Source organism: Euphorbia lathyris, chromosome 1 (assembly GCF_963576675.1).
Source record: "Euphorbia lathyris chromosome 1, ddEupLath1.1, whole genome shotgun sequence".
Lineage (NCBI taxonomy): Eukaryota > Viridiplantae > Streptophyta > Magnoliopsida > Malpighiales > Euphorbiaceae > Euphorbia > Euphorbia lathyris.
In genome coordinates this window covers 14,026,131-14,053,504 of record NC_088910.1, presented here as the reverse complement: position 1 = coordinate 14,053,504, position 27,374 = coordinate 14,026,131, and the positions used below count along the sequence as shown (strand labels likewise).

Here is a 27,374-nt window from a genome sequence, read left to right as displayed (position 1 = left end):
TTTTACTAAAATTATAAAAAATACATGTACTCGCAAAACGACCTCCTACGCACTGGGTCGGCTGTCTCCCCGGGGTCGGCTGCTCATCGCTCTCCTCAACCTCGCGATCATGTGCAACTGCAGACTGTCGCACTGCCCGGGCTGCCACATCCAGGTAGTCCTCAAAGTCAGTCGCCCCCTCTGATCCATGAATATCGGGCTGATCCGCAATCGGCCCCCTCCTCACCTGCTCCGTCGCAGCCCCTCTCCGCCTACGACCAGATATATCTATACCACGCAATCTCGTATGCCATGGTGTATCATCCTCGTCGTCCATATCTAGACGACGAGCAGATGACGAGATGGATTTCCCACCCCTAGTAGGCCGCTCCGTCTACAAAAAAAAGTACACTAAATTAATAAAATTGTATACAATGTAAATTATACTAAAATACTACTAAATTAATACAAATGATAATAATAAATTACACTAAATTAATAAAATTATAATAAATTATACTAAAATTGTACTCAATTTATACTAAATTATACTAAAGTTATACTCAATTTATATAAAATTATACTAAAATAATACTAAATTAATACTAATTATAATAATAAATCACACTAAATTAATAAAATTATAATACATTATACTAAAATAAATAAATTACACTAAATTAATAAAATTATAATACATTGTACTAAAATAAATACTACTAAATTAATACTAAAATTTTAAACAATATTTTTTTTATACAAAAAAAGCGTGGGGCGTAAGGGAATCACGCCCGAACCACTGGGCGGGCATAAGGGAGTCACGCCCGAACCAGTGGGAGGGCGTATGAGCATCACGCCCTATTAGTGGTTAGGGCGTATGAGTATCACGCCCTACCACTGGTTCGGGCATGTGGCTATCACGCCCACACCACTAGTCGGGCGTGATACTCATACGCCCGAGCCGCAGATCGGGCGTGATGTTCATACGTCCGACTGCGATTCCGGCGATTATTTTCAATAAACCAACAGATTCAATTCGATGCAAAAATCAACGAAATAAAGCGGTAAATCTTACCATTTTATCTTTTCCTTTACGAATTCTGTCACCATCCATGATTCAGTTCAGTAATTTGTCCGGATTTGAGCAAAAATCGTATAGGGTTCTTGAGAGGTTTTAGGTTTTTTGAAATTTAGTGCAAAGGGTAATATGGTATATTCCAAGGGCTAGAAGTATAAATTTAGGGCTGGGTTTAGTAACCCACGAAAAAAATTATATTTCTTATAAATTTAAATTTTATTGATGTTAAACATTAATTTGGCATTTTAAAAACAAATAACATCTATATACACTTTAGTTTAGTGAATATAAAATAAAGTAAATAATTTATTAGTCTTTTCATTTTTACCTAACACATTATTTAGTTTCCTATTTTGAAAAACACATAAGGTTCTTAACTTTTGATAATATTAACTTTTTTGGTTATTCTGTCTATTTTTTTTTAGATTTTTAACTTTTAGATTTGGCATAAACGGACAGACATAAAGTAACATAGTAACATGACTTTTGTATCATATTATGATTGCCCTGAAAGCTAAGATATATTTGATTAAAAATCTAAAAAAAAGAAAGACAAATCGACCAAATAATTAATATTCTTATAATGTGTTTTTTAAAATAGGAGGAGTAAACAATGTGTTACGTAAAAATATAGGGACTAATAAATTACTTACCCTATAAAATAAGATTATAATTTTTTTAGTTATTTATAAACTTCGGTTCGATTTCGGTTAAATCGATATTTTTTCAGAATAACCGAACCGATAACTGATTACCAAACTGAAGCTAAATGAAAACCAAACCGAGCCAAAAAGTAAAAATAACCATACTAAATTAAGATTTTGGTTTGGTTATCGGTTATTTTGCTTACCCCTAAACGTGAGATTATTCGAGTTGACAAGATCAGTACTGATCATGTAGTGCTCAGATGAATGGAGCCCTCCATCATTCCGGTGCCGCCCTTGAGGAACTGTCATATTTTTGTATTTTCCTCCTGAAGGGCTTCTTTGTTGCTTAATAATCTTCATTTGTATCGACGTTTGTACTACCTGGGTAGCTTGAAAGCTCCAGATGATGCTTACTAGTTAGGCGGTGGTGCTGACCTCATCCTCTCCAGGTTCCACCTCTTCCAGCAGAGGAGCCAGGTTCATTATCATTACCACAGAGTTTGGCAATCGTTCCTTCTGCTCGTGGATGGAGGTTCCAGCGGTTGTCGCTACGCTAGCATCTCCTTCAGTGGAGTCATTACTGTTGGGTCCTCCATTATCTACTATTCATTAAGACTGATCTGAAGGTCGTTTGCTCTCCACATTCACTTTACCAAATAATATAGATGTGGGGTAACTGTGGACCTTCAGAACCGGATGCCTTCTCTGTGCGGGAGCAGTCCCTAGGAACACTCTGACGTTTAAATTAGTTCAAGTAGAGAGAGAAATAAGAAAGAGAGTAATTAATGGCGAGAGAGAATGTCCAGACCTCTTTATTGGAGGTTAGGTGCCCTTTTATAGATAGAGCTAATGCCCAAGTGGGCCTCAAGCCCATATGGATTGAAAGTGGGCTAGTCCTGGCCCATATACATGATCACCGACTATTATCAAGTATTAGATTACTAATCTTAATAAAGCATTAAGTATGTTTTACTCAATTTCTTATTAACTGTAACAAACAATAGAGAGATTGAGAAATGTTTTTCTATATCTTATTATAGATTAGCTATAAGTATTTATACAAGTGTAAAAAGCTAAACAAGAAAAGCTAATAAAAGCTAATAAATTTACACATGTTGACTATTGATTATGACAACTTGACTATGAATATTGAATATTTACATCTATTCACACTTTAACGCTCCCCTCAAGCTGGAGTATAGATATTCATCATGTCCAGCTTGTTACAAATATAGTTTACCTAAACCCTATTTAGAGCTTTAATGAAGATATCTCCAAGTTGCATATCAACTCCGATATAGGTTGCAGAAATGGTGTTCTTTTATATCTTCGCATGAACATAATAAATTTTGGAAAAACTCGACCCAAAAACCAAAACACTACTACCAATGCAGAAGAGTGTTTGGATTAGGAAAATATGCTATTTGGTTAACCGATGATGGTTTTTCGTATCTTCAGTCTCTATTCACGCGGTTTCACTCGATCACCAAACTCGTATTATTTTGTCACCACAACTTCATAAGTTTGAACGATAACCTTGAAGGGGTTGGTGAACAGTCTGTCTTTGAACAACTACTGATCGGAGCTGAGAACCTTGAAAATTATTCGATGTTTGCGATAAATTACTTGAAATTAATGGAAATGGAAATAATTTTCTGATTGATGTTCACTTGGAGAGGATTCAAGTGAATGATATTGGAGTTACTACCGTTTCAAAATGGGTGAATTTGGAGATTTTTCATATTGTGAAAACCCCTGAATGTTCGAATTTATGGCTTATTATAGTGGCAAAGAATTGCAAGCGACTGAAGAAGCTTCATATAGATCATACAAGACCAACATGATTGGAGATGAGAGTTTGATTGTTGTAGTTGAGCAATGCCCTAATCTCTAATCATGTTGGTCCTCCATCCATCTATATGAAGCTTTTTCAGTCGCTTTCAATTCTCTACCACTATAATAAGCCCTACATTGGAGCATTCATGGGTTTTCACAATATGCAAAATCTCCGAATTCACCCATTTTGAAATGGCAGTAAGACCAATTTCAGTCACTTGAATCCTCTCTAAGTGAACATCAATCATAAAATTATTTTCGTTTTCGGTAATCCGTAAGAGCTAGTTTTGATTGGTATGAACACCCCCTATTTGAGCCTGGCAACCATTGATTCAAATTGCCATTACCTTTATCACTTTCTGGAAGTAGAACCATTGATCAGGAAATTGGTTGCATTGCAGTAAAATGTGTTACTTTGAAGAAGTTTTGTAATAAAGGGTTGTGATATTGCTATTAAAGTACTTGGTTGAGGACTTCCCAATTTGGTAGAGGTGAAAGTCAAGAAGTGCAAAAATGGTTGATCCATATAAACTTCTTCTTGAAGGTCCCCATGTAAGAAAACATGTTTTGATATCCAACCAATCAACAGAATACTATCACGATTTTGTTAAAGAAATTGAGAAATTCTACTATGCACTATTCTTCAACTCAGAAAAAATTTCATCCATTTGAGAAACTCAACTTGGAGAAAAAATCTTAGAAACCAAATGTTAGGCTCTGATGTGAGATAAGAAATTGTTGCCTAACCCTTTCCCCTTATGTTTTTTCTTTTGGGAAACGCAACCCAAAAGAACAAAAACATATACCAAGAATCTCACTAAGCTTTGATGCCATGTAAAGAACAATGGAAAGATTGGAAAATGTGCTTCTATATCTTATTACTGATTATTTATATGTATTTATACATGCGGTAAAAAGCTAAACAATGAAATCTAATAAAAGCTAATAAATTTACACATTTTGATATTGACTATGGCAATTTGACTATGATCATTGACTATTAATATCTATTCACAAAGAGTAACAAATATAACCTGGATATGTTACTTTTACAATCTCATACTTGTTACACTAAGAACACCTTGTTGAAACACAATTTCCACATAGATTTTGATTTTGATAAAAATATTAATATAATATCTCCATAAGTAATAAATACATAAAAAGATAAAAATGATTATACTAATGTGTTTGTTCAAGTGTTTGGTTAATTTTAAGAAATAGTTCAAAGATGTTTGACTTGGGCCGAAAAGCTTAAACAAAGCCCATCACCGAGAAGGCGTGAGAATTAAAAAGGCTAAGCCCTAATCATAGAAGGATCTAGAAGATCTCTTAAGCAACTCTAAATCAAAGTGTTCCGGAAGATAAGAATCAAGCCACGCTTGAATAAGATCAACAGAGACAGAGTTGACCTGAACACATTTGCCAATTGCCCATACCTGATAAGGAAAGTTTCAGAACCACAGATGACATGTCCCCTGGTCAACCTGAAAAATTTACCTGATTTGGTTAGACAAAGAAGACAGACTCCGACCAACTCTGATCAACAACGTAATAGACAAACCAACAGACACAAGAAACAAGATGATTGGCTGAAGGCTCTGGCCTCTAGAAAGTGAAAACGACAGCTACACACTTTCCCTTGCAATGGTTATTTTGAAATTCGAAATAACCTCTCCTCAAGTATCAACTATAAATAGCCTCTCACTTGCAACCTTAAAGATAGACACACACATACACACACGAGAAAAAGAATGATCTTCAAGCAAAAGCTCTAAGCAACTATCTCTTGAAGTTTCCAAGAGCAAAGCAAGAACTACTTCACACAAACACTTCCACATTTCTTGTGTAATATTTTCTTTTTGATCATTCAATGTGTTCTTAGAATTAGAACAAAATCATCAATTCTCTAGAATAGTTTGGAAGCTCTATTTGTTCGGTATTTAGCAAACAGAGGTGGATAGTTAGTCAGGAGTGTAGAATTATAGAGGAAGGTACTCTATAATTGGCTCAACAACTATTGTAAGAGTTTGTGCTCTACCAGAAAGAGCTCAGTAGTGGATTAAAGCTCGGAAGACGAATTTCGGGGACTGGATGTAGGCAGAAGGCCGAACCAGGATAAATCCGCTGAGTATCGTTTTCTAATTCTTACTCCGTATATTTTCTTGCTCATTATTTTGAAACTGCTAATCCAACCAGAGTGTTATTTCTAACATGTATGATTCGGAAGCCCTCTAAGTGTTGCTCTTCGAATGAAGGACATAAGAAATCTTAGTTACACGTTAACTAAGACTGTCTCTGGACTTTAAACATTTGCACTCTGATCTGTGTTGTGTGCTGTGAGAAATGTTTAAGAATGTAAATTTTTTTTTTAAAAATCCTTAATAGTTCCATTAACCCCCCCCCCTCTGGAACTAATATAACCTGGATATGTTACTTTTACAATCTCATACTTGTTACACTAAGAACACCTTAGTGCTAACTAAGATGATTTTAGCTCATAATTAGATTAAAACACATCTTAGAGTAATAGATAATGGAATTCATAATAACAAAAGAAGCATAATGATTAGCGGAAACTATAGTGATGTTGATGAACAGAACCTCCTTTACATTGAATGAAAACTTAATTTTATTGCTTGAACTCCAGAATAAACTTGAATTAAAAACACGAACTAAAACAATAACAACAATACTTCAAATTCTTTATGGAAGAACCATAATGTAACTAAGAATAACAAGAAATGGGAAGAAGATAAGTCTAAGGTTGGTGTGTTCTCAAATGGTTCCCAAATGCCCTCTTATTTATAGCAAGAAGTCTCACATGGAAACAAAATCCAAGTCTCCTATTTCCCTCAACTCCCAAACCTGCTAATTTATGGTTTGGAGAAAATTAGCACCAAACTTTAACAATTTGGGCATTCAAAACGCATGGATGGAGAAAAAATATGCAGCTATTCTACAGTCATCTCATTGGGATGATAGGGTAGAAATGAATTCTTGAGTTAAGATTTTCATTTTGTTAAGATGACTGGGCATCTCTTCGAGATGATTGGTAAGCTTGCCGCAAAACACTCATTGGTCATCGAATAATCACCCAAACGTTTCTGAATTTTGCAAATTTCAACGGAAACCCTGTGAAAACACCTAAAAACACATAAAATAGTGAAAAATGTATGTAAACTTATTGTTATAGCTATAAAACAAGGTAAAATAAATCCTAATTTAATATAAAAAAATACCATAACGTGATACGATATCTGATGGGCTCATCTTATTTTTAAAATCTCAAATTCAGTACATGACATAATATAATTTATCTTGTCTAAATTTGACCTATTAGATTCAGACCTAGGTGGGTTGGTAGGGCACCCGTGTTGTAAAATAAGTCTATGTAGATCGATGTTTCTTTAAGCCCCCCTCCCCCCCCCCCCCCCAACCAAATGAACCAGTCCTCGTACATTAGGATGAAAAATCTGAGCAAAAAACGGTATTAAAGGATGACGATAATTTCACATTAGAAATGAACAATGAGTAACCGAACTATACTAATAATGTATGAGGAACGTTTACGAGTGAAGTTCCACCTCATGCAAATATGTTGCTTGGGTTGTCAATTTGAATCTTAATATGCCTAAGGATTATATTTCTAATCCTTCATTTAAGCAATGGGAACAATAGGATCGTCTTATTAAAGATACCATATTATCATCCTTAATTGAGGAAAATTTTCCTGTCATAACCAATTTGGATTTGGCTCTCTCCATTTGGAATATGCGCTCGATATCACATATGTAACATCATATGAATACTGACTATTGCAACTAACCCTTGAATTTCATAATCTGAAGCTTAATGACTTATTTATTTATGAATATCTTGAAAAAGTTAAGGTCATTATTGATGAATTTTCAACTGTGGGTAGCCCTCTTACCTCTACTCAACTCATTATTGTTGTGTTTCGGAACATCATGCCTGAATATCACAATATCATAACTCCACTTAATGTGAGACTTGGAAAACTTATTGACTATTTTGAGCTATATGATGAGCTTGTGTGTCATGAAATTTTACTCAAAAGCATTGAGATTGCTCCTATGAAAAATCTTACAACCAAAGCAACTGAAAACTCCTCTACTATTGTAGAAATAAAAGAGGGTAAGAAAATGGCTAATGTCAATAATTGGGCAAATAAATGCAACATACATGCCAATTATGAGGGGATGATTCTACAGAAATCAACCTCATCCTTAAAGTAACATGACATGGACCACACTGTTCTATGGCCATCCGCCCCTTGACCAGTCATGGTACCTTGATGTGGATTCCACTCATCACAAGACCAATAACAATGTCAGAATATGGTACCCTATCAAGGCTATGACAATATTCATTTAGGTAACGGTTAAGGTTTGTCCATATTTTTCACTCGGTTCTGTCATTCATAATTTTCGTTTAAATAATGTTTTACTTGTACATCGGTTAACCAAATCCCTTCTCTAAAGTTTACAAAAGATAACTCATTTTTTAAAAAAAAATTGGGCATCTTATTTTCTTATAACGGACCAGATCATCAAAGAAATGCTTTTGTAAAGACCGAGTAAATATGGCCTCTATAGCATGACTTTGGATATGTGTCATGCTTTGGTGAGAGAAAAGTTATATTCGATCGATAACACACTCATTTAGGTCATTGTCAGCCTCAAACAGTTCTTCACCATGATCTTACTTCCTTCTAAACTAATAAGGCGTAGTCCTCCTGCCCTATAGGAAAATTATATAGATTTTATTTAAAATCACTCTAGTAGCTACATGTTTACAATTCATTTGGATGATTGGAGTCCTACCCTATTTTATCAAATTTAGATCATCATTATTTTGCGATTTTTATGGATGACTTTACTCAATTAATTGGATTTTAAAAAGAATGAAGCATACTCCATATTCTTGAATTTTTATGTCATGATAGTTCGTCACTTTAATGCTAAAGTTAAAAAAATTATCTTGGAGGATTCAAAAAATTAGGACCGTTTTTTTAGATAAAAAAATATACACTACAAATTAGCTTGCGGTCACACATATTAACAAAAGGGTTCCGATATTTACAGCCCTTAGGGTTGTAAATAAAACCAAAAAATTCCTATTATTAGTGTTCATTTGGTTTTTCAATACATAAAATTTATTGATACTTAAATGCTTAAATATTTAAATGCATATATTCATAATAGATTGTTATATTTTCAATATAAATAAATACTTATTTTAGAATTAAAATTCTCTTTTTATTGTTATATGTGAATAATTAATGCTTATATACAACCCTAAGGGTTGTATATATCATTTGCCTAAAATACAATTTTTGAAAGAAAATAAGACACATTGTTGATATTCATGTTTCACTTGGTTTGAAATTCTATAATTATGTCATAGTGCACAATGTTCGGTTAATTAACCTTTTTTTCCATTCGAATATTACAATCTGAATCACCTTTTACAAAGGATGAATGGAAACAGGAAGAATTTGATGGAGAATTTTTTTCCATTCTTTGCAAAATTAATTTCTTCTAGTCAATTTTTGACTTTATCGTTCCATTGCTTTCGACCTTGAGTGCACAAGTTCAAAGACAGTTATACTAAACTTGGGAAACGACAGGATATCATATTATACTCAATTTGCCAAAATTCGTTTTAGGGACAGTGGTTTCAGCCATGGCACAACACTTTCACATCGATAAGTTTTATTTGTTACCCATTTTCTTTATAACATAGTGACATCATCTCAGAAACATATAAGGATAATAATGGATAGGGTATCAATATGTAATGTCATTACTCTTACTCATTTATTATTGAAACTATAGATACACTATCTAATTAACCGATATATACATTTTGAATCTCATCAATGGATACTGAGTATATCCGCACCCATTAAAAATCATCAATAATTAAATCAAATAAATTACAAATTTAATGAAATAGAAATAAAATAAATATTTCACGAATTTAATATATTAATTCCAAATTCAAACATTTAAATTCTAAATAACTCAAATTATCAAGATTATATAAAAAAAACACTAAAATAAATAGTTCATCTTAATACTTTTCGTCTTTCTCTCCATTACGGATACCCGAGAGGTATTCTCGTACCCGCAAAACCCGTATTCGTGTCCATCTCTATCTCTAGTAGCATATATCATCTAAAAAACTGTCTAACAAACAAACTCCATTTGATCGTTTACAACTAATGACATTGACATAGTAAAAGAACCTCAATAACAATTTAGTTGTTAACATTGATGATCTCACAAGTCAGAACCAAAAAAAAAAAAAAAAAAAAATTAGAAATTGTTAATCCTCTACATTAAAAAAAAAAAACCCATTTATCTGTCTAAGGTTAAATCACAAGCAAGGAAGATGAATAAAAATGGAAACTTTCTTCACTTTCAAAGCTCATGGCCTACTGGGTTTGTGAATATTGTGGTGCAGAGGGTCTGGTCCCGTCGGAACTTCTCTCGCTATATCTGAAACTCCCTTTCCCAAACCCCTAAACCCACCACCATAGCCTTCAAAACCCTGGTGAAAGTCATTGAAAGTCACTGAAAGTCAGTGAAAAAGTCACTGAAAGTCATTGAAACTCACTGAAACTCATTGAAAAAGTCACTGAAACTCATTGAAACTCACTGAAACTCATTGAAACAGAGAGATTTATACCTGTTTAACCGAAGCTTTATCTTCATCTATTCCAACATCTGATCAGACATTTTCATGGTTAGAAAAAAAGTTGAGAAAAGCTTCAAACTTTAGAGAGAGAAAGTAGAGAGAGAGAGAGGGGGAGCTTACGAGTACGAGAAGATTGGGAAAAAGAAGAGAAAAGCACCATGAAAGCTAAAAGCTTTGAGATTTTTATTAAGTTGAGATGAAAGAGATGAACCATTTTTTTTGAAAATGTATGCACAGAGATACCATATGACGAGGTCTATGTAAGAAGGAAACAAAAGGGGGATTTTGATGACTCGTAAAATATTTGGAAAGACGGATATGGCCTCAGTTATTTACTGAATTATGCTGTGTGTGTTTGTGGAAGGAGTAATGATTGGGAGGGTAGAGTTGTCTTTTAATGAAATAGGACGGTGGCTAGGTTTACAGTTGGTGTAACAGATATCCTCGTACGGAGGTGGATGGCGGCGTGCGAATTGGCTTGACATCTGGCTTTTATTTTTATCTTTTTTTGCTAGTACTAATTAAAACTTTGAATTAATTAAGCTCTTAATTTGATACATTGAACACTCAATTATTTGTAACAACATCTCCAATAATACTCCTTATATTCGGTCCTTATTTATTATTTTATTATTAAAGTTATTATTTATTATTATATTTACCAATAGTGTGAAAAGAGAGACACATCAATAATAAATTATTAATAAAAAATAAAGTTAAGAGGCACTAAGAGGTGGTGAGAGGCTTTATATTAATAGAGAGGATGGAGATGCTCTTAGGATCCGTTTGGTACGTTGTAATGCAATATAATGTAATTAATGTTGTAATGTAATCAAATGCGTAATGTAATGGAATGGAATCATGATTACATTACCATGTTTGGTTGACAAATTGTAATAAAATTGATGAAATGCAATTATTATTACAATATGTATGTTTATGTAAGTTAAATACAATTTTCATGGTGGCTGGAGCGGGAGGCATTTTTCGCAACTATCGTGGCTTTTCTAAAAGTTGTTTTGCTTTTTCTACACCCCCTTCTTTTGCTTATTTGGCTGAATTGAGAGCCGCTATTTTCGCAATTGAACTTGCTTGGGAGAAAAATTGGCATCAGCTTTGGGTTGAGTCAGACTCCATGTACGTAGTTAATCTGCTTCGACATCGTTCCATGGATGTTCCTTGGAGTATTCGACAAGAGTGGTTGCATTGTCTCAACATTTGCTCTAGGATGAACATTCTTTTTACACACATCTTCAGGGAAGGAAATAGAGTTGCTGATGCATTGGCAAAGTTTGGAGTCTCTTCTCAGTGATCAATTGGTGGCCTTCAGCTCCTGCTTTTTGCCACAGGTTTATCAATGACGACATTTGTAATATTTCTCACTTGCGGTTTTCTTGACCTTTTCTAAACTTTTCTCTTTCCCCTTTCTTCTTGTTTGTTCTCCTTCCTCTTCTCTTGTTCATACACTCACTTTTTCTTTTTTAATATATTTTTGGGTTTGTCAGTTCTTGGGCCTCGGGTGCTCACCCACCCAAGTTCTGTCTCGTCCCAATTTCTATCAAAAAAATACAATTTTCATGTTTTTTTACATTTTTCTCGTTTTTTGCGTTTTTGTGTTTTTTCCATTTTTTTCTCGTTTTACCGTTTTCGTGTTTTTCATATTTTTTTCGTTTTTTTCGCTTTTTCCCGTTTTTTGCATTTTTTTCTCGTTTTCGGTTTTTTTTACTTTTCACATTTTTCTCGTTTTACTATTTTATCGTTTCGTGTTTTTCATATTTTTCTCGTTTTTATGTTTCTTCGCCTTTTTCTCATTTTTTTTTGTATTTTTTCCTCGTTTTACCGTTTTTGTGTTTTTCATATTTTTTTGCTTTTTTCCGTTTTTTGCATTTTTTTCTCGTTTTCTGTTTTTTCATTTTTTCGCGTTTTTTCTTGTTTTACCGTTTTAATGTTTTCCTATTTTTTCTTGTTTTTATGTTTTTGCATTTTTTCTCGTTTTCGGTTTTCACTTTTTCGTATTTTTTCGGTTTTTATGTTTTTTTCGTATTTTGCAATTAATAATAAAAATACAAGGGCTAATCGTAATTGAGATTCATGCCTATTTTATTTGTAATGCCCATTACATAAATTAGTGAAGAAAAATTGAATGATGTAATGATGATTCCATTACGACAAAAATGATATGACTAACCAAACATGGTAATGAGCCTCCATTGTAATGGTCATTCCATTACGAAGCCTATTACAGCGTACCAAACGGAGCCTTAGTGATTTGAGGAGCCACTAAGAGGCTGTTGGAGTTGATTTTTTATTCTTCCTCCTCAAATTTTAACTTAAGAGCCAACTTAAGAGGCTGTTGGAGATGCTCTAATTAAATAAATTCAGTTGTAAGCTTGTTGGATTACCGGCGGTGCAAGAGTGTGAGGCTTTGGCACTTTTTTCGGCGCTGAAATGGGTGACGGATGAGGGATATAACCAGGTTGTTTTTGAGTCGGATGCGAAATCTGTGGTCGATGCTATTAATTCCAAAACTGACGATGTATCGGAGTTTGGTTTGTTGGTGTCCTGTTGTCGTTCTCTTCTTCTTAACAGCAATTATTCTGTTTGTTTTGGAAGGCGACAAGCGAACGGGGTAGCTCACTCTTTAGCGAAGTCCTCTCGTTCTTATTCTTGTCCCATGTTTTTTGATGTTGTTCCGTCTTTTTTGCAATCTGTACTTAACTTTGATTGCCCGGTTGAGGCTTATTAAATGCATTCTTTTCGGGAAAAAAAATTCAGCTGTAAGTTAAAAAATAAATATCGAATTCCATTAAAAAAATGTATATGATAAAAAAATTTGGCTTAATACATCATTTCTCCAAAAAAATTGATTGGCCCTAAACTTTCAAAATATCCCGATAGCTCATTCAACTTGCATAAAATGTTCAATTAGCCCTATGAATTTGCGTAAAATATAATCAATTGATCACTCGGTTGAAAAAAAAAGTAAGTTAAATATGAAAGATGTATTGCATACATCTTAAAAAAAAGTAAAACAACTAAGATTGGGGTAAACGGTTGTAATATTAGAGAAGATACGTTTTATAGTTGAGCAAGTAATAACTTCATTTTTTAATCTATTCTTAAATTATGTAATAACATTCTAAGACGCGTGGAATACATTTTCCGCATTTAACTTATTTTTTTTGCAATTGAGTGATTATTTGATTACATTTTACGCAAGTTTAAAAGGCTAACTGAATATTTTATTCAAGTTGAAGGGCTATCAGGACGCTTTGAAAGTTAAGGGGACTAATCAAACTTTTTGGATAAATTCATGAGACAAATGATGTATTAACCCAAAATAATTTTCTCTTAATACATTAGAAGCTGTGAAATTGATTCAACAAATTAAAGTGGTGAATAGGTTATTTTAAATAAGTTCATGAAGCTAACGAGACATTCTAAAAATTCAGAGAGTCCATATGCTTTTTAAGCTAAATTCAAAGGCTCCTAATATACTAAGCCAATCATTTTTTTAGCATATGGGGCCTTATCTTTTAAATTTTAATTCCACAATTGTATTTGTATATGTCTAATCAGACCATCTATTTTTTCTATAAGAAAGACAATGACATGTCAAAATCAAGTTTAGATGTTAATAAAGAAGTTATTTTGTTCAATAGTTATTTACTGTTTGATGTTGTTGGTAGTTGATATATATTGAAATCGAGCATGTACAAAATGAATTGTTAAGGGTGTTGTTAAACTCAGCTCCAATTTCCCACCTCTAGCCCCGTGAAAGAATGAAAGTACCCTTTCAGGCTTTGAGGTGGGAAATTGGGGGAAAAACCTCTCTCGACACGCGGGCGTGAGGTAATCACGCCTCACCCTGTGGTGAGGCGTGATCACGCCTCACCACATGGTGAGGCGTGATTACCTCACGCCCGCATGAATAAATCACAAAAAAAATTGTTCATAATTGTGGTAACTTGAATTATCCGTTTAGAAATAAAATTACGGCATTTTAACTCGTATTACCCTTTAACAAATAAAATTTAAAAACATAAACATTAAAATAAAAATTAATAAACATAAACATTAATAAACATAAAAGAGTAAATATAATATCAAAAGTGTTAAAATGTATGAAGTTCTACAAAAAAAATAATCTAGTTCGCCCGACGCTACGCATCCATAAACTCATCCATCTCCCTCTTAATGCGTGGAGCATCCTCGTCAGATTATACTAAAATTATAAAATTACACTAAATTGTAAAAATTATGCTAAAATTATACTAAAATTATAAAATTACACTAAATTAATAAAATTGTAAATAATGTAAATTTTTTTAAAAAAAAACCTTGGGCGTAAGGGAATCACACCTAGACCACTGGTCGGACGTATGAACATCACGTCCTACCTGTGGTTCAGGCGTAAGGGAATCACGCCCGACCAGTGGTGCGGGCATGTGGCTATCACGCCCGCACCACTGGTCGGACGTGATTCCCTTACGCCGGAACCACAGGTCGGGCGTGATGTTCATACGTCCGACTGCGATTCCGGCGATTTTTTTAAATACCCCACATATCACAAAACAGAGCGAAAATCAACGAAATAAAACCGTAAATCTTACCATTTTGTCTTTCCCTTTACGTGCTCTTTCACGATCCATGATTTGGTTCACAAACGAGTCCGGATTTGATCAAAGAATGTATAGAGTATTTGAGACGTTTTGGTTTTTTTCAATTTTTGGACAAAGGGTAGTTCGGTCAATTCCCGAGGCTAGAGGTAGGAATTTGTGGCTAGATATAATAAATCACATTGTTAATGGTAATTAGTTTTTCTAGTAAAAAGTTGGAGTAAAAGTCGGCCAACTAATTCACACGCATATGTTGTGGATAGTTAGCTGATATGTAGTATAAAAGGCTTTACATTGATTGTAATAAACTTGATCTGGATTTTTCTATGATTCTTTATTTTTATTTTTTTAATTCTTTTTCGATTCATACTTGAATTCATGGTATCAGAGCATTAGTTAGGAAGAGAAGAAATAATTATAAGTCCAAACATCCAAAGTCTACTTTAAATTATGAGGTAGAAAAAAAACTAGAAAAAGAAGTTTTTGAAGAAACAATTCCATATCTAGATGTGAATTGAGGAAACAATCATTGAAGACTACATTCCTCTTCTTATCACAACAATGATAATTCAAGAGTTATGTTAGTAGGAACCACAAATACTTTACCTGAAATCATGCCATGGTTAGAGCATTGACTATGAATAAAGCCTTAAGCTTATCCAATCTGGTGATTCTCCACCACCGAAGAAAGCACCAGATTGTTATGATTGGAAAAAAGGACGATTGTTTTGTTATAACTTGGATACTAATTCCATTCATAGAGACTTTTCTAGGCCTTGTTCATTTTTGTTACTTCTACAAGGACGTTATGCAAAGAAATTGGACGCCAATTTGGATTGGACTACTTATGATAACCAATTCACCAGATGACTGCAGCATCCGGACCCTAATATCAGCTACATTTTGACGGCAATCAATGGTCACGAGGATGAGTACATAAGACCCTAGAAGGAGGTAAAGCTGGTATTCTTGCCCATCAATGTTAAAGGAAATCACTAGATATTAGCAACCCTTGATACGATGACTATGCATCTTGATATGCATGATAGTTGTATTCCTAACGACAATAATGAGAAACTTAACGAAATTTCAGCCAAGCCCCTCTCTGTCCTTTCCAAGGCCATTGCTAAAACCAGATTTTGGGCAACAAAGGAAGAATTTAGACTCATCAATTAGACTAGGCTAGAGGATACTCCACAACAGTTGATGAGCTCGAACGATTATGAGTTATTTGTCCGCCTTTTCACTTAGTTTTTACCTGCTAGAAGGCCATTGACAGATTTGAGTCCAAAGGATGGAGATTTTTTAAGGTATCATGTTGTTCTCGAGGTTTTTCATCAAAAACTATATCCATTGTAAATTTTGGTATTGCATTGTATATATGGATACTTGGATTGTATATATGGATTGTAAATTTTGGCATTTGATTGTATATATGCATACTTCCATTGTATGTACGTTTATTAAGTTGTATACAGGTTTGGAAACTCACAAAGATCAAATAGACATATTTGCAGATGATTATACCACTTCACGGTTAATATAACTACGAAATAATACTTCGCGGTTCATGTAACTACGAAGGGAGATAATGGACTGCAAAGTATTATACTTCGCAGTTCATTATTTGTTTCGCAGTTTTCATTAAATGCGAACTCGCATTTAATGAAACCGCAAAGTATTATGAGCATCTGCGAAGTATACTTCGCAGTTCATTATCTGTTTCACAGTTTTCATTAAATGCGAACTCACTTTTAAGGAAACTGCGAAATATTATGAACATCTGCAAAGTAGTTCAAAACTATTACAAAATTATACAATAATTTCAAAATTATTATAAAATTATTACAATAAGTTCAATATGTTTACAAAATTATACAATAAGATTTAGATTATTACAATAAGTTCAATTTTCTTACAAAATTATACAATAAGTTCTAAATTCTTAGAAAATCATGTCCTAAAACTTAAAAAACTTGCAACTGTACTTGGAGGATGACTTGTATTTGGTAGCAGTTGATAACAATTCAACCTAGTGTGGCCAGAATTTCCCCATCGCCTACATATTCTTGGAACTGGATCTTCACCTTGAGATGGTCTTCTGTTCTGACTTCTTAGTCAACCTACATGTGCATAGCCTTTTATAGGGGGAGAACTTTCATTGGAGGATCACATTTTGTCCATTCCGATGGGATGTGACTGGGTATATAGACTCAATGTAGGATAATTTAATCGCGTTGTTGGTGTAGTAACTATTAGGGGCGACTTCAATATTTTAGAAGCCATAGGCAACTCCCATACTCTTTTTTTACATATTTAAATTTAAGGGAAAATTACACAGAAATTCATCTTTTAAAAATTATTTACAACTATATCATGTCATAATGTTGGATTATGTTAAACCAGTAAAATCAGTACTTTTAATATATTTTAAGGATTGAAATTTATAAATTATAAGTCTAGAATATAATTTCTAAGGTTTATGATTTATGAATTGGAATCTAGATTTTTTAAATTATGGTATAAAATCATAATATATAGAGAATAATGACGTATTAAGAATTAAGTTTGATGATATGACTTAGTTGTAATTTTGTACTTAATTATGATATTCATGTATTTGACCCTAAATTTAATATATATGAAATATAATTAATTCTTTACTCAACAAAAAGAATCAATTTAAGATCAAACATTTTAACAATTTGCAGAGAACGAAACAATTAATTGTTATATCATTGTTAGATTATGTATAAAATTATCCCTATCGTTATATGGTGAAAATTGATTTAACCCTTATATACAAAACAATGCAATTTCAAGCCTCGTTCATGAAAGATGAGTTTTTGCTTCATGTGCCATTTTATGTTCTGGCTATCCTTCAACCTTTAGCATTCTGACCACCTAATAAGGTTTTTCTGTTACGAAAAAAAAACTCATCATCCGTTAATGATGTTGAAATAGTATCGTCTAGTGAATCTTAGGCTTAAAATTATACTATTTTTTACATAGATGCTAAATTTGTTTTCCACAATAACCATATGGTTCAATTTGTAACTCATCCCTATTATTGTTCAAAGAAAAAATTGTGACATAAATTTTGAAGCCTCTTGTTGTGCTATTGTTGTTAAGAGATGATGACTAATAAAAAAAATGTGACAATTTGTGTTATTGTTGTCGATTTTTGATTCTATTTAGTGAAGTGTATTCTTGTTTTTCTATATATGATTACTATTAACTTCAAACATGATATGATAGTTATTTACGAAAATAATTTTTCAACAATTTAAATCTCAATAATTATTGTATTATAATTGAAATTAGTTTTGAATTTTATAAAAATAAATTAAGACTTTTTTGGATTGGAGGCCCTCCTAAACGGGAGGCCCTAGGCGACCGCCAATGTGGCCTCCCCTTAGAGCCGCCCCTAGTAACTATCCACCCATTTACATGTATTACTCAGTCGATGCTCGAGCGCAATTTTGCACACATGTTTATAATGAAACTGAGAAAGTTGTCATTTCCTACACGTGCAAGTTCTTGCATTTAAGTCAACAACTCCTTCTTTTGTTCTATCTCTGATCTGAAATGTGTGTGCATTTATTCCAAAAAACGTACACGTTATAGCCTTTTCAACATGACTCATCTTCTTCTTTTCAACTCACTGCGACAAATGTGTTTATCATGATCCTGAAAGTCCAAGCTGTTATGTTAATATATTTACATAACATCCAAACTTCAAAAAATACCATATTGGAAATGTATACCAGCCAATTGTTGCCACTCGTAAAACCATCATTGGAGAGTAGCTATAATGTACTCTACCGACATTATGATAGGTAAACATCTTCCTACCATACCACCATAACCTCGTTTCATGATTCTGCTATGTTTGTGGTCATCATGTTATACTAATAAGTATGAAAGTACGCACGTGACCATTTCTGGATACCGACTTGCTCTAGATAATCTACTATGTGACCATGTAGTTGTCGAAGTCAAGAAAATGCCTTGTTAAAATCAGAAACTATATAAGCTTTAGCAGCTCGCCAGTACACCTCATCTATCTTTCTAATTTTCCAAAATTTAGCTTTCACATTCATTTCAGATGTTGACAACAATATCCATGTATCGCATTTGGAAACACTAATTCACGGAACCCTTGTGTCTATCCGAGATTATGGAAAAATTCTCTACATCCGCAATACATTCTTTAAGCTTGCACATAAACCAAGTCCATGCCTCATTGCTCTTGTTTGGTCCAACCCTAAAAGCAATAGGATAAATCTGGTTATTACCATTTTTGCCAACTGCAATGTACAACTGGCCGGTATATTTACCTTTTAAAAACGATCCATCAACACAAAGAACAGGTTGAACATGTTCTTTAAACGCTCTACGTGAAGGATCCATCGCCATAGAGAAGTACTTGAAGTGATCATCGTCGTCTGTTTGAATAAGTGTCACCGTACCTGGATTGCATATCACAGTAGTCCGATAACAACATAAACGACTCTTCCAGTGAACCCCCCATATCTTCCAATGCCCAACGCCCAACATCTTGCTCTCCAAGCTTGAATGTAAGACATGTTGATTTTATACACTTTCTCAAAATCTTTCACAATGTCCTTTGGTCTATACACTCTATTCTCGAGATCAAACTTATCTGAAAAGTAATATGCCGACAACTAATTTCCCTGCTTGCCTATGATGTGGTAACATTTGATCTTTAGCACATGTGTGTTTGTTCATTTCATCCATTCTTCGGAACCTGAACATATCGGAATTGGGTATCGCAATACCTCTAGCACGCCATTTACATATCTCATCATGCTTACATCTAACTCCAAACATGGACTTGTTAGACTTGTACACTCTCTATTCGAACCTGTTCTTAACTGCATATTTTCCATGTGCATCTTGCAATTCTTGTTTGTTTGAGAATATATCATGCACCTTTAAACCGACAACCCCTTTTGATATACTAGATTCAATAGGAAGCACAAGTGCATCATGGACCTCTGCCAGCCAGCGAAATGGATCACTCCTCTTTCTTCATCATCTCCCTCATAGATACTTACTGATACATGGATTTAGGGAACACCTTCGCGACGAGATTGTTTCCGAGGGATAGGTAGTTCGTCATATACCGTTTCTTCGAGGTCAAAATGACCCTAAATATCTTCTTCATATATCGTTTCTTCCGATCAAAAAATAGATTCGAGCTAATATCATCTAAATCAGGGTTGGATGTGAGGTTGAAATCAGTGATCTTTCCTTTGTCTATCATATGAGTTTCGACTTCAACGGTGGCATCACAACTTGATTGGATAACATTCTCTGCCTTCATAGCTCGCGGTAGTTGTGCGCAACTTCGATTCAACCCCCTCATATGTCATGGTTTTCCATTGGCCATTCCAAATGATCACACACAAGTAATAGTCGGTTGACATACTGTTACTATTAAAAAAATAAGGAAAACAAAGATAGTGTCAAACAATGTACTAAAGAAAATAAGAAAATGTGTTTCACGATTAGCTAACCGCGAAGCAATTTACTTAACTGTGAAGTCGCGGTTCATGGGACCGCGAAGTATACTTATGTTTTGGCTTCAAAGTTGTACCTTATCCGTGAAGCCTTAAAGCTTCGCAGTTTGCGATTCTGCGAAGCAAAATCACTAACCGCGAAGCTATCAGATAAAATTAAAATTCCAAATTTCATAAGCTATAGGTCCAAACTAACTTCAAATATACAAAACTAACCAGTCCAAAGGGTTTTATGCATGTAAAATGAACATAATACTTATAGCAAGAGCTTGGATTGATGTATGAAAATGAAGGATTTCCAATGAATAGAATAATAAAGAATGGAAAAGAGAAAGATGAAGAAAATGCTAATTTGTTATATATATATATATATATATATGAATGGTATTGTAGGTAATTCCTAAATGAAATAGTCTAGATATGTAATGTGTTGTACACTGAATTTAAATACAGTAAAACCTCTATAAATTAATACTCGATAAATTAATAAACTTTTAAAATAATAATTTCTTCTGGTCCCGACTTGGGCCAGTTCAAAAAATGATCAATTTTAATAAATTAATAAGATAATAATTTTATGGAACAACCCTTTATAAATACATTGTATTATTACCTCTATAAATTAATAATTTTTTAAATACATATGTGAAATATATATATAGATATACATACTTGGGATAATTTAGCAAAATATGAATCTATAGTATTTTGTTTTTTCTTGAAATTTAAATCTACAATTTCATCTTACTATTCTCAGTGCATTCAAAAGTTCCAGTGTATCCTTGTCAAATTTTAACAAAAAATGATAGAGAGTGGATGATGCTATAATTGCTTCATTTCTTCTGACTGGTTTCAAAGGTACCAACCCATCCTCAGCTTCAATCTCAATTGAATTTTGCATAACGCTTGACACAATTTCTTCTAAACTTTGGACTTATGAGCGTTCATTGTTTTCACTTGGATAATCCAATATTTGATTGACATTCATTTGATTACGGTAACCAAGTTGACCAATCATTCCCTCAAGTTCATGAATGTCTTCTTCCGTGATTGCTTCCTCTAAATTCGCCGTGACATATTCATCCCTTGTACGAATTTTGCAATGTTTGAAACAATTAGTAATTTAAAATTTATTTTTAAAAAATTTAAAATCACTCTATAAATTAATAATTATTAATTTATCGATAAATTAATATCTCTGTAAATTAATAAAATTCTATGGTCCCAACATTATTAATTTATAGAGGTTTTACTGTATGTAAGTGAACCTCCAATTTGACCCAGTTTTGTAAGTGAACCTCCAATTTGACCCAGTTTTGTAATTTACCCCATCAAATATTGATTTAGGAGTCGAGTTTGTGATCTCCGTTTTAAATGATTTGAGACCTTAATCACTTACATTTTTCCCATCCTCTTCAAACCAATCCCACAATTAAGAAAATTTAGTAATTCATTCAAAATAGTGAAGAAAATTTTATTAATTCATTCTTCCATAATCTTACATCCTCCTTCCCTAGTCTTTTCATCATCTCATTTCATGGATTCAAACAAAATTACTTATTAAAGTGAGGTCGTTTGAGGGAGGAGGTCGTTTTGAGGGAGGTCGTTTGAGGGAGGAGGTCGTTTTGAGGGAGGTAGGAAGGTAATTATTCTAACCAAATGAGGATACAAATGGAAAGAAAGAAATCTAAATTGAAATCCCAATTGATTTCATTTTAATGTTCATTTCATCATTCAGGTTTAATTCTATAGATAGATAATATACATATAAAGAGACAAACATTAAATTTATCCCTATAGTTATTGGAAAAGTTCAGTTTTGCCCTCATTATATAAAACACTTCAAAAATACTAACACAAATCAGCGATGAAAATCCTTGGAAAAACGTAAAATTAAACTAAGATTTCTACAATGGAAATAAAATTGAAAGATTTTCTACAATAAAGGCAAAACTGAAAGTCCTCATAACTTTAGGGACAAAATGGATTCTTATTCACAAAAAGAAAATAAAAATAATGAAATTCTAGAATGGACCATATCCAAATAGACCCGTACGGAATTGAAGTGCCCTTTGGTCCTACACAAGGGCTTCCATAGAGAGAGAGAGGGTATGTAACCTTACTGTTACAATCCATAAATAGCCAATTAAATTGCCTTTTAAGTCCACCAACTTATTTTATGATTCAGACACCTCCTATCTATGAACTCAAAATTCTAGAGTTTGCATTCAAATAAACAATGGTTCTTCCATTGCTTGCGAAATCATAATCTCATAATCCACCAGCAGCAACAACAATATGCTCAAAAGTGTACATTATTAATCTATCAAAATACTAGTGCCAAAGATGAAAAATTGGAATTCTCCTTCCTGCCAAGTTTGCAGATTGCTAATCGGGTGAAGAAAAACTCATGTTTTCCAAAGTAGTAGAAGCGGAAAAAACAAGATGTAAAATATTATATGAAAAATTAGAGGCAACTAAGCAGATGAAATATTATAAAAGTTGTGTTCCGATCAGCAATCATCAAAACACACTTTTAACGGATGTCCTTATAAACAAGCTAATTTTGGTTTAAATGAGATCAAATGCGATTGATTGCTACATGTCAGGAGGTCGGTTAAGGGGCAAACCCAAATATTTTCAAGAAATCGAGGGATAAATGTCATAAAATAATAGATACGGAACAAACACAAACATTTTTAATTGGCTTAATGCATATTTACTCTTAAACTTGGTAAGTTTTGCCTATTCGCACCCTAAACTTTTAAAATAACCTATCACACCTATACTTGGTTTTAAAAACCTTTCACACACCTATAGTTGGTTTTAAAAACTTATCACACACTTATACGCTTTTCTTTTTTTTCTATAGCACGCATGCCAACCCATCTGTCAAAGATGACATATCAATGATTTTGTGGGCAGGATGTCCGAATGAGCCAACTATAGATATATGAGAAGTTATTTTAAAAGTTTAGAGTGCCAATAGGCAAAACGTGCCAAGTTTAAGGATGTAAATATGCATTCAGTCTTTTTAATTGGTCAGGAACTAAATAGTACTTTAAGCTTTTGGATCAACTATTTGTTGTTGCAGTAGCTATTTGCTGCTACTAAATAGGTAGCAAATGTTTTTCGATCATAACTAAACATTTTATATCCACTGTTTAGAGTAAAACAACAATAAAAAGCTAAAAAGGAGAACCGAACCGAACCGACACTTAGACTTTGACTCTTCACATGTCTTCTTTAATCAGCCTCCCCATGACCAATCTGTATATTGGCGAATTAAGGATCATTTTAGTCCAAATCGAAATTTAGGTATCAACTCGGCTCTAAAGTTTGGCAAAAATTGTCAAATAAGCCCAAAAGCAACAGGTTTTAATACCTAAAAGTTTGTCAAATTTGGGCTAATTTGTCAAGTTTGACAATTCGGGACTGAGTTGATACAGAAACTTCAGGGGCCATTTTGACCCTTAATTCGTATATTCGCAATGAAGAATATACAGGAACACACATATCTGCTAAAACTGTTAACCTTCTTCAACAACAAGAAATACATCCGAAATCTAACATTCTAACCACATGGGTTTATTTACATCAATTCCTCATATGTTCATTCTCATTCTGTAAAATTTCATGTCAAATCTCAAGAAAAATAGACATTTATGCCCCCCTTCATAAATAAGAAACAGTTATGTCCATAACTTACAGTCATATGATGAGAACTGCCATGTTCAGCATGTGTTGACAGCTGCAATTTCAGCAGTCCCTGAATAACTGGAGAAAACAGAGATAAACTTAGAGGAGATGACTAAATTTCACATGGATCTTAAGAATATACAGATTGAGATATCACTTACGATCGATAAGGTTTCGAAAACTATGCACCAAAGCATTGAATCAAGTCATCATCAAGTAAGTAGTCCTCAATATAAGCCGGACTGGGGATTTTTCCATACTCGAACGGCCAGCTTTCCAGCGATGATCCGAACGGCCTATCTTGTACACTGGTGAATGTATCACCAAGAAAATTATGATTATGCAAATCTCCTCCAATAATATCATTTCCGTCCCTATGTATTATCGGTACATGACCTGCATCATCTTGTGATCTGATCTGAGGAGCATCTATCATCATTTGAGAAATCTGCGCTTCGTGAGCAGGTCTGTACTCGATTGATGGGTTATAAATAGTACTATTATAAGCAGCTCCATGATGTGACACAGGGTTTTGTGTAACTGGAAGGTAGGCCGAACTTTGATCCACATGTGTGCTACTGATCGAATTGATATTCGTAGAGGGAATGGCTTGGAAGTAGTTATTATTAGATGATGATAGATGTATTCGATCTTCACCGCCTTTTTCCATCAAACAGTTAGTAATATCATTTTCCTGATCAATGAGATTTAACTGATGTTCGGCTGATGATAAATCAGTGCAGTTTATATCAGGCAAAGAAGTTCCCCTCTCAGGGACGGAATGCTCAGTGAGAAGCGGAACAGACTGTTGATGACCTTTTCGGGGTTTCTTTCCTCTTTGCTTTTTATCTTGGACAGGCCGGGAAGTGTCATTCGGAACAGAGGCCAATGGCTCTACATCCATTGGCATATTTCTCCGGTTATCCTTCGATGAAACAGAACCTGTTGCATCATCAACTGTATCAACATCATAATCACTGTCACTGCTAACGGCGGCTGGTCGCTTCTTACCATGCCTGCGTGAAGGAACATCAGTCAACCCCGAAGTGCCATTATCACTGCTAGGCTGTTGAAGAAGCGATTCCTCTCGACTTAATACACACAACCAAATTGCACTCTCCTTTGCAGTCATCTTATCCTGTAAGCATTTCGACGACCGTACATGTTTCCTAATTTTTGCAATATCAGGCGACATGTGCTTTATCACAGCCGTTAATACCCCGACTTTCCACATCTTCTTCAGATCATGTGGCTTCTTATAAGGGGGAGACTGACCTTGAGACAATCCTAACTTCACCCACCACTCTTCATTCCCGGTAGGCCACCAAGGCGGCGGAACTCCCTTCTCCAACGGATACTTCCTTTGAGGCGGATCACAATGCTGCATCAATGATGACAAGAGCGATCCTAAAGTTGCATCCTGCAGGTCTTGAAGGACACTTTGGCAATTTCCATTTTGATTTTTATCCGCCCCGACCACAGCCCTATACTCAGCTTCATATTTCGCTATGGCCGCTGGACCATTCTTATCGAACTTTACCTTTTCTTTCCACCAAGCTCTTATGTTATCAGAAGCACCACTTACCGGCTTTCCCTTCTCAGGAATGATCCCATAAACAAAACCCCTCGCTTTGCACACTTCCATCAACTTCAACATGTACTTAAGAATCCCGTCTTGAGCCCTCGACATTTTCTTCCTTCGTGCCTGATCAGAAGTCTGCTTCGGCTTTTGCTTCTCAGCAGCTTCCTCAGCTGCACGCTTCTGCCTTTCCTTAAGCCTTTTGAGCTTAATTCGATCCTTCCACATTCGTTTCTCCAAATCCTCTGCTTCAATTTCTTCATCGCTGACATCTTTCTCCTCAATATTGTCACACCTTATGTCATCAGCTTCAATATCCGAACTGTCAATCAATCAATCAATCAATCAGAAACCTCTCACATACAAAAACATCAATAAACATCATTGTTAATTTCAATCAGTCTTCAGGAGGAAACCATCGTCTCACATTCCCTCTAAACCAAAAAAGCTATACTAGCATAGGGTTGTAATTCATGTAAGTTGTTCGTGTCCGTGTGGTGTCAATTATATTCTATTTTCAGGTCATATGTAATTTTACTATCTCTATCCGATTGAAAGTTAAGCCTATGGTCCTATTTTGTAGATAGAGCCTTGATAGTTTCCAAAAAAAACCTTAGACCTATTTTTGTGGTGCCCTATCCCTAAAAACTTCAATCTTAATAATTCAAATTCACGTTTCGAGTACATTTTCTCAGAAACCCACATCTCGCTACTGTAGCATAGCCTTTTTCATTTTCTCCTATTTGAGCAAATATCAATCACTAAATCCCCAAAGATTCATTTCCAATTTTTGCATTCGCGAACATTCTCAATTGTTTAAAAACATCGAAGAATCTCAAAGAATGAATTCAAACAAAAATCGAATTAATTGAATTGGCATAGAGGAAGAAATGGAACAAATACGGAAGAATCAAACTCTTGGGAAATAAGAATATTACTGCAACAAAAGATAAACGATTACCTGATATCAGCCCCAATCTCTTCAAGATCACCCATCAAAATTGAATCGAAATTAGCAAACCCTATGAACTGAGGGGCTCTAAAATTGCCCCGTCTTCTTAGATAACGAGTTCCGACGCTCGTATATGAGAGACAAGAGAGTCGCACAGAAAAAGTAATGTGGACCAATATGGAAGTTTGTGCCGGACAAGAGGAATTGAATAAAAGCCAAATTCAATGTACAAAAAACGGAAAATGTAGAGAGAGAAAGAGGCGGAGGAGAGAGAGAGAGAATGAGTGGCAGAGTGGCAGCCAAAAGGGGGAGACCAACTTGGACAAAAACACCTAAAACTATTACTCCCTCCATTCTCAAAATAAGTGTTGTTTTAGAATTTTCACACAAATTAAGAAACATAATTAATATGTATTTAAATTAATAAATTAACATTGATTAACTAAATAAAAATTCTCTCTCCTATAATGATTGAAGAAGAAACTTTAAAAACCTGAAAAACACATGAATCAAGACAAAATTTAAATGCTTAGACCAAAAAACTATACTAAATTTTATTGAAAAACAAAAACGACACTTAAAAAAAAACAAAAATAATTATCTAAAAAGACACTTATTTGAGAATGGAGGGAGTACCAATTTTGGGAGATTTAATCAAGTATATACAAAATATTTACTACTCCCTCCATTCTCAAATAAGTGTCGTTTTAGAT

General features: G+C 34.1%; 1 protein-coding gene and 1 long non-coding RNA gene across 2 annotated transcripts; both read right to left on the bottom strand.

The window, feature by feature from the left end:
- Window positions 1-9,869: 9,869 nt before the first annotated feature.
- LOC136217327 (uncharacterized) lies at window positions 9,870-10,502 on the bottom strand. The gene is made up of 3 exons (XR_010683471.1): window positions 10,387-10,502; window positions 10,258-10,295; window positions 9,870-10,119 (listed from the first exon to the last, which is right to left on the bottom strand). It is a non-coding gene; the product is annotated as an uncharacterized lncRNA (long non-coding RNA).
- Window positions 10,503-23,950: 13,448 nt separating this feature from the next.
- LOC136222368 (ETHYLENE INSENSITIVE 3-like 3 protein) lies at window positions 23,951-26,954 on the bottom strand. The gene is made up of 3 exons (XM_066010074.1): window positions 26,671-26,954; window positions 24,292-26,031; window positions 23,951-24,208 (listed from the first exon to the last, which is right to left on the bottom strand). The coding sequence occupies exons 1-2, from the start codon at window positions 26,703-26,705 to the stop codon at window positions 24,312-24,314; spliced, it is 1,755 nt and encodes a 584-aa protein (XP_065866146.1). The 5' UTR covers window positions 26,706-26,954; the 3' UTR covers window positions 23,951-24,208; window positions 24,292-24,311.
- Window positions 26,955-27,374: the final 420 nt, after the last annotated feature.

What these genes read in the sequence shown, in the direction of transcription:
- LOC136222368 (XM_066010074.1), bottom strand. Translation starts at nt 26,705, where the DNA reads ATGGGTGATCTTGAAGAGATTGGGGCTGATATCAG. An exon ending in GAGATTGGGGCTGATATCAG is followed by an intron (nt 26,032 to 26,670) that starts GTAATCGTTTAT and finishes ATTGATTGACAG; the next exon opens with TTCGGATATTGAAGCTGATG.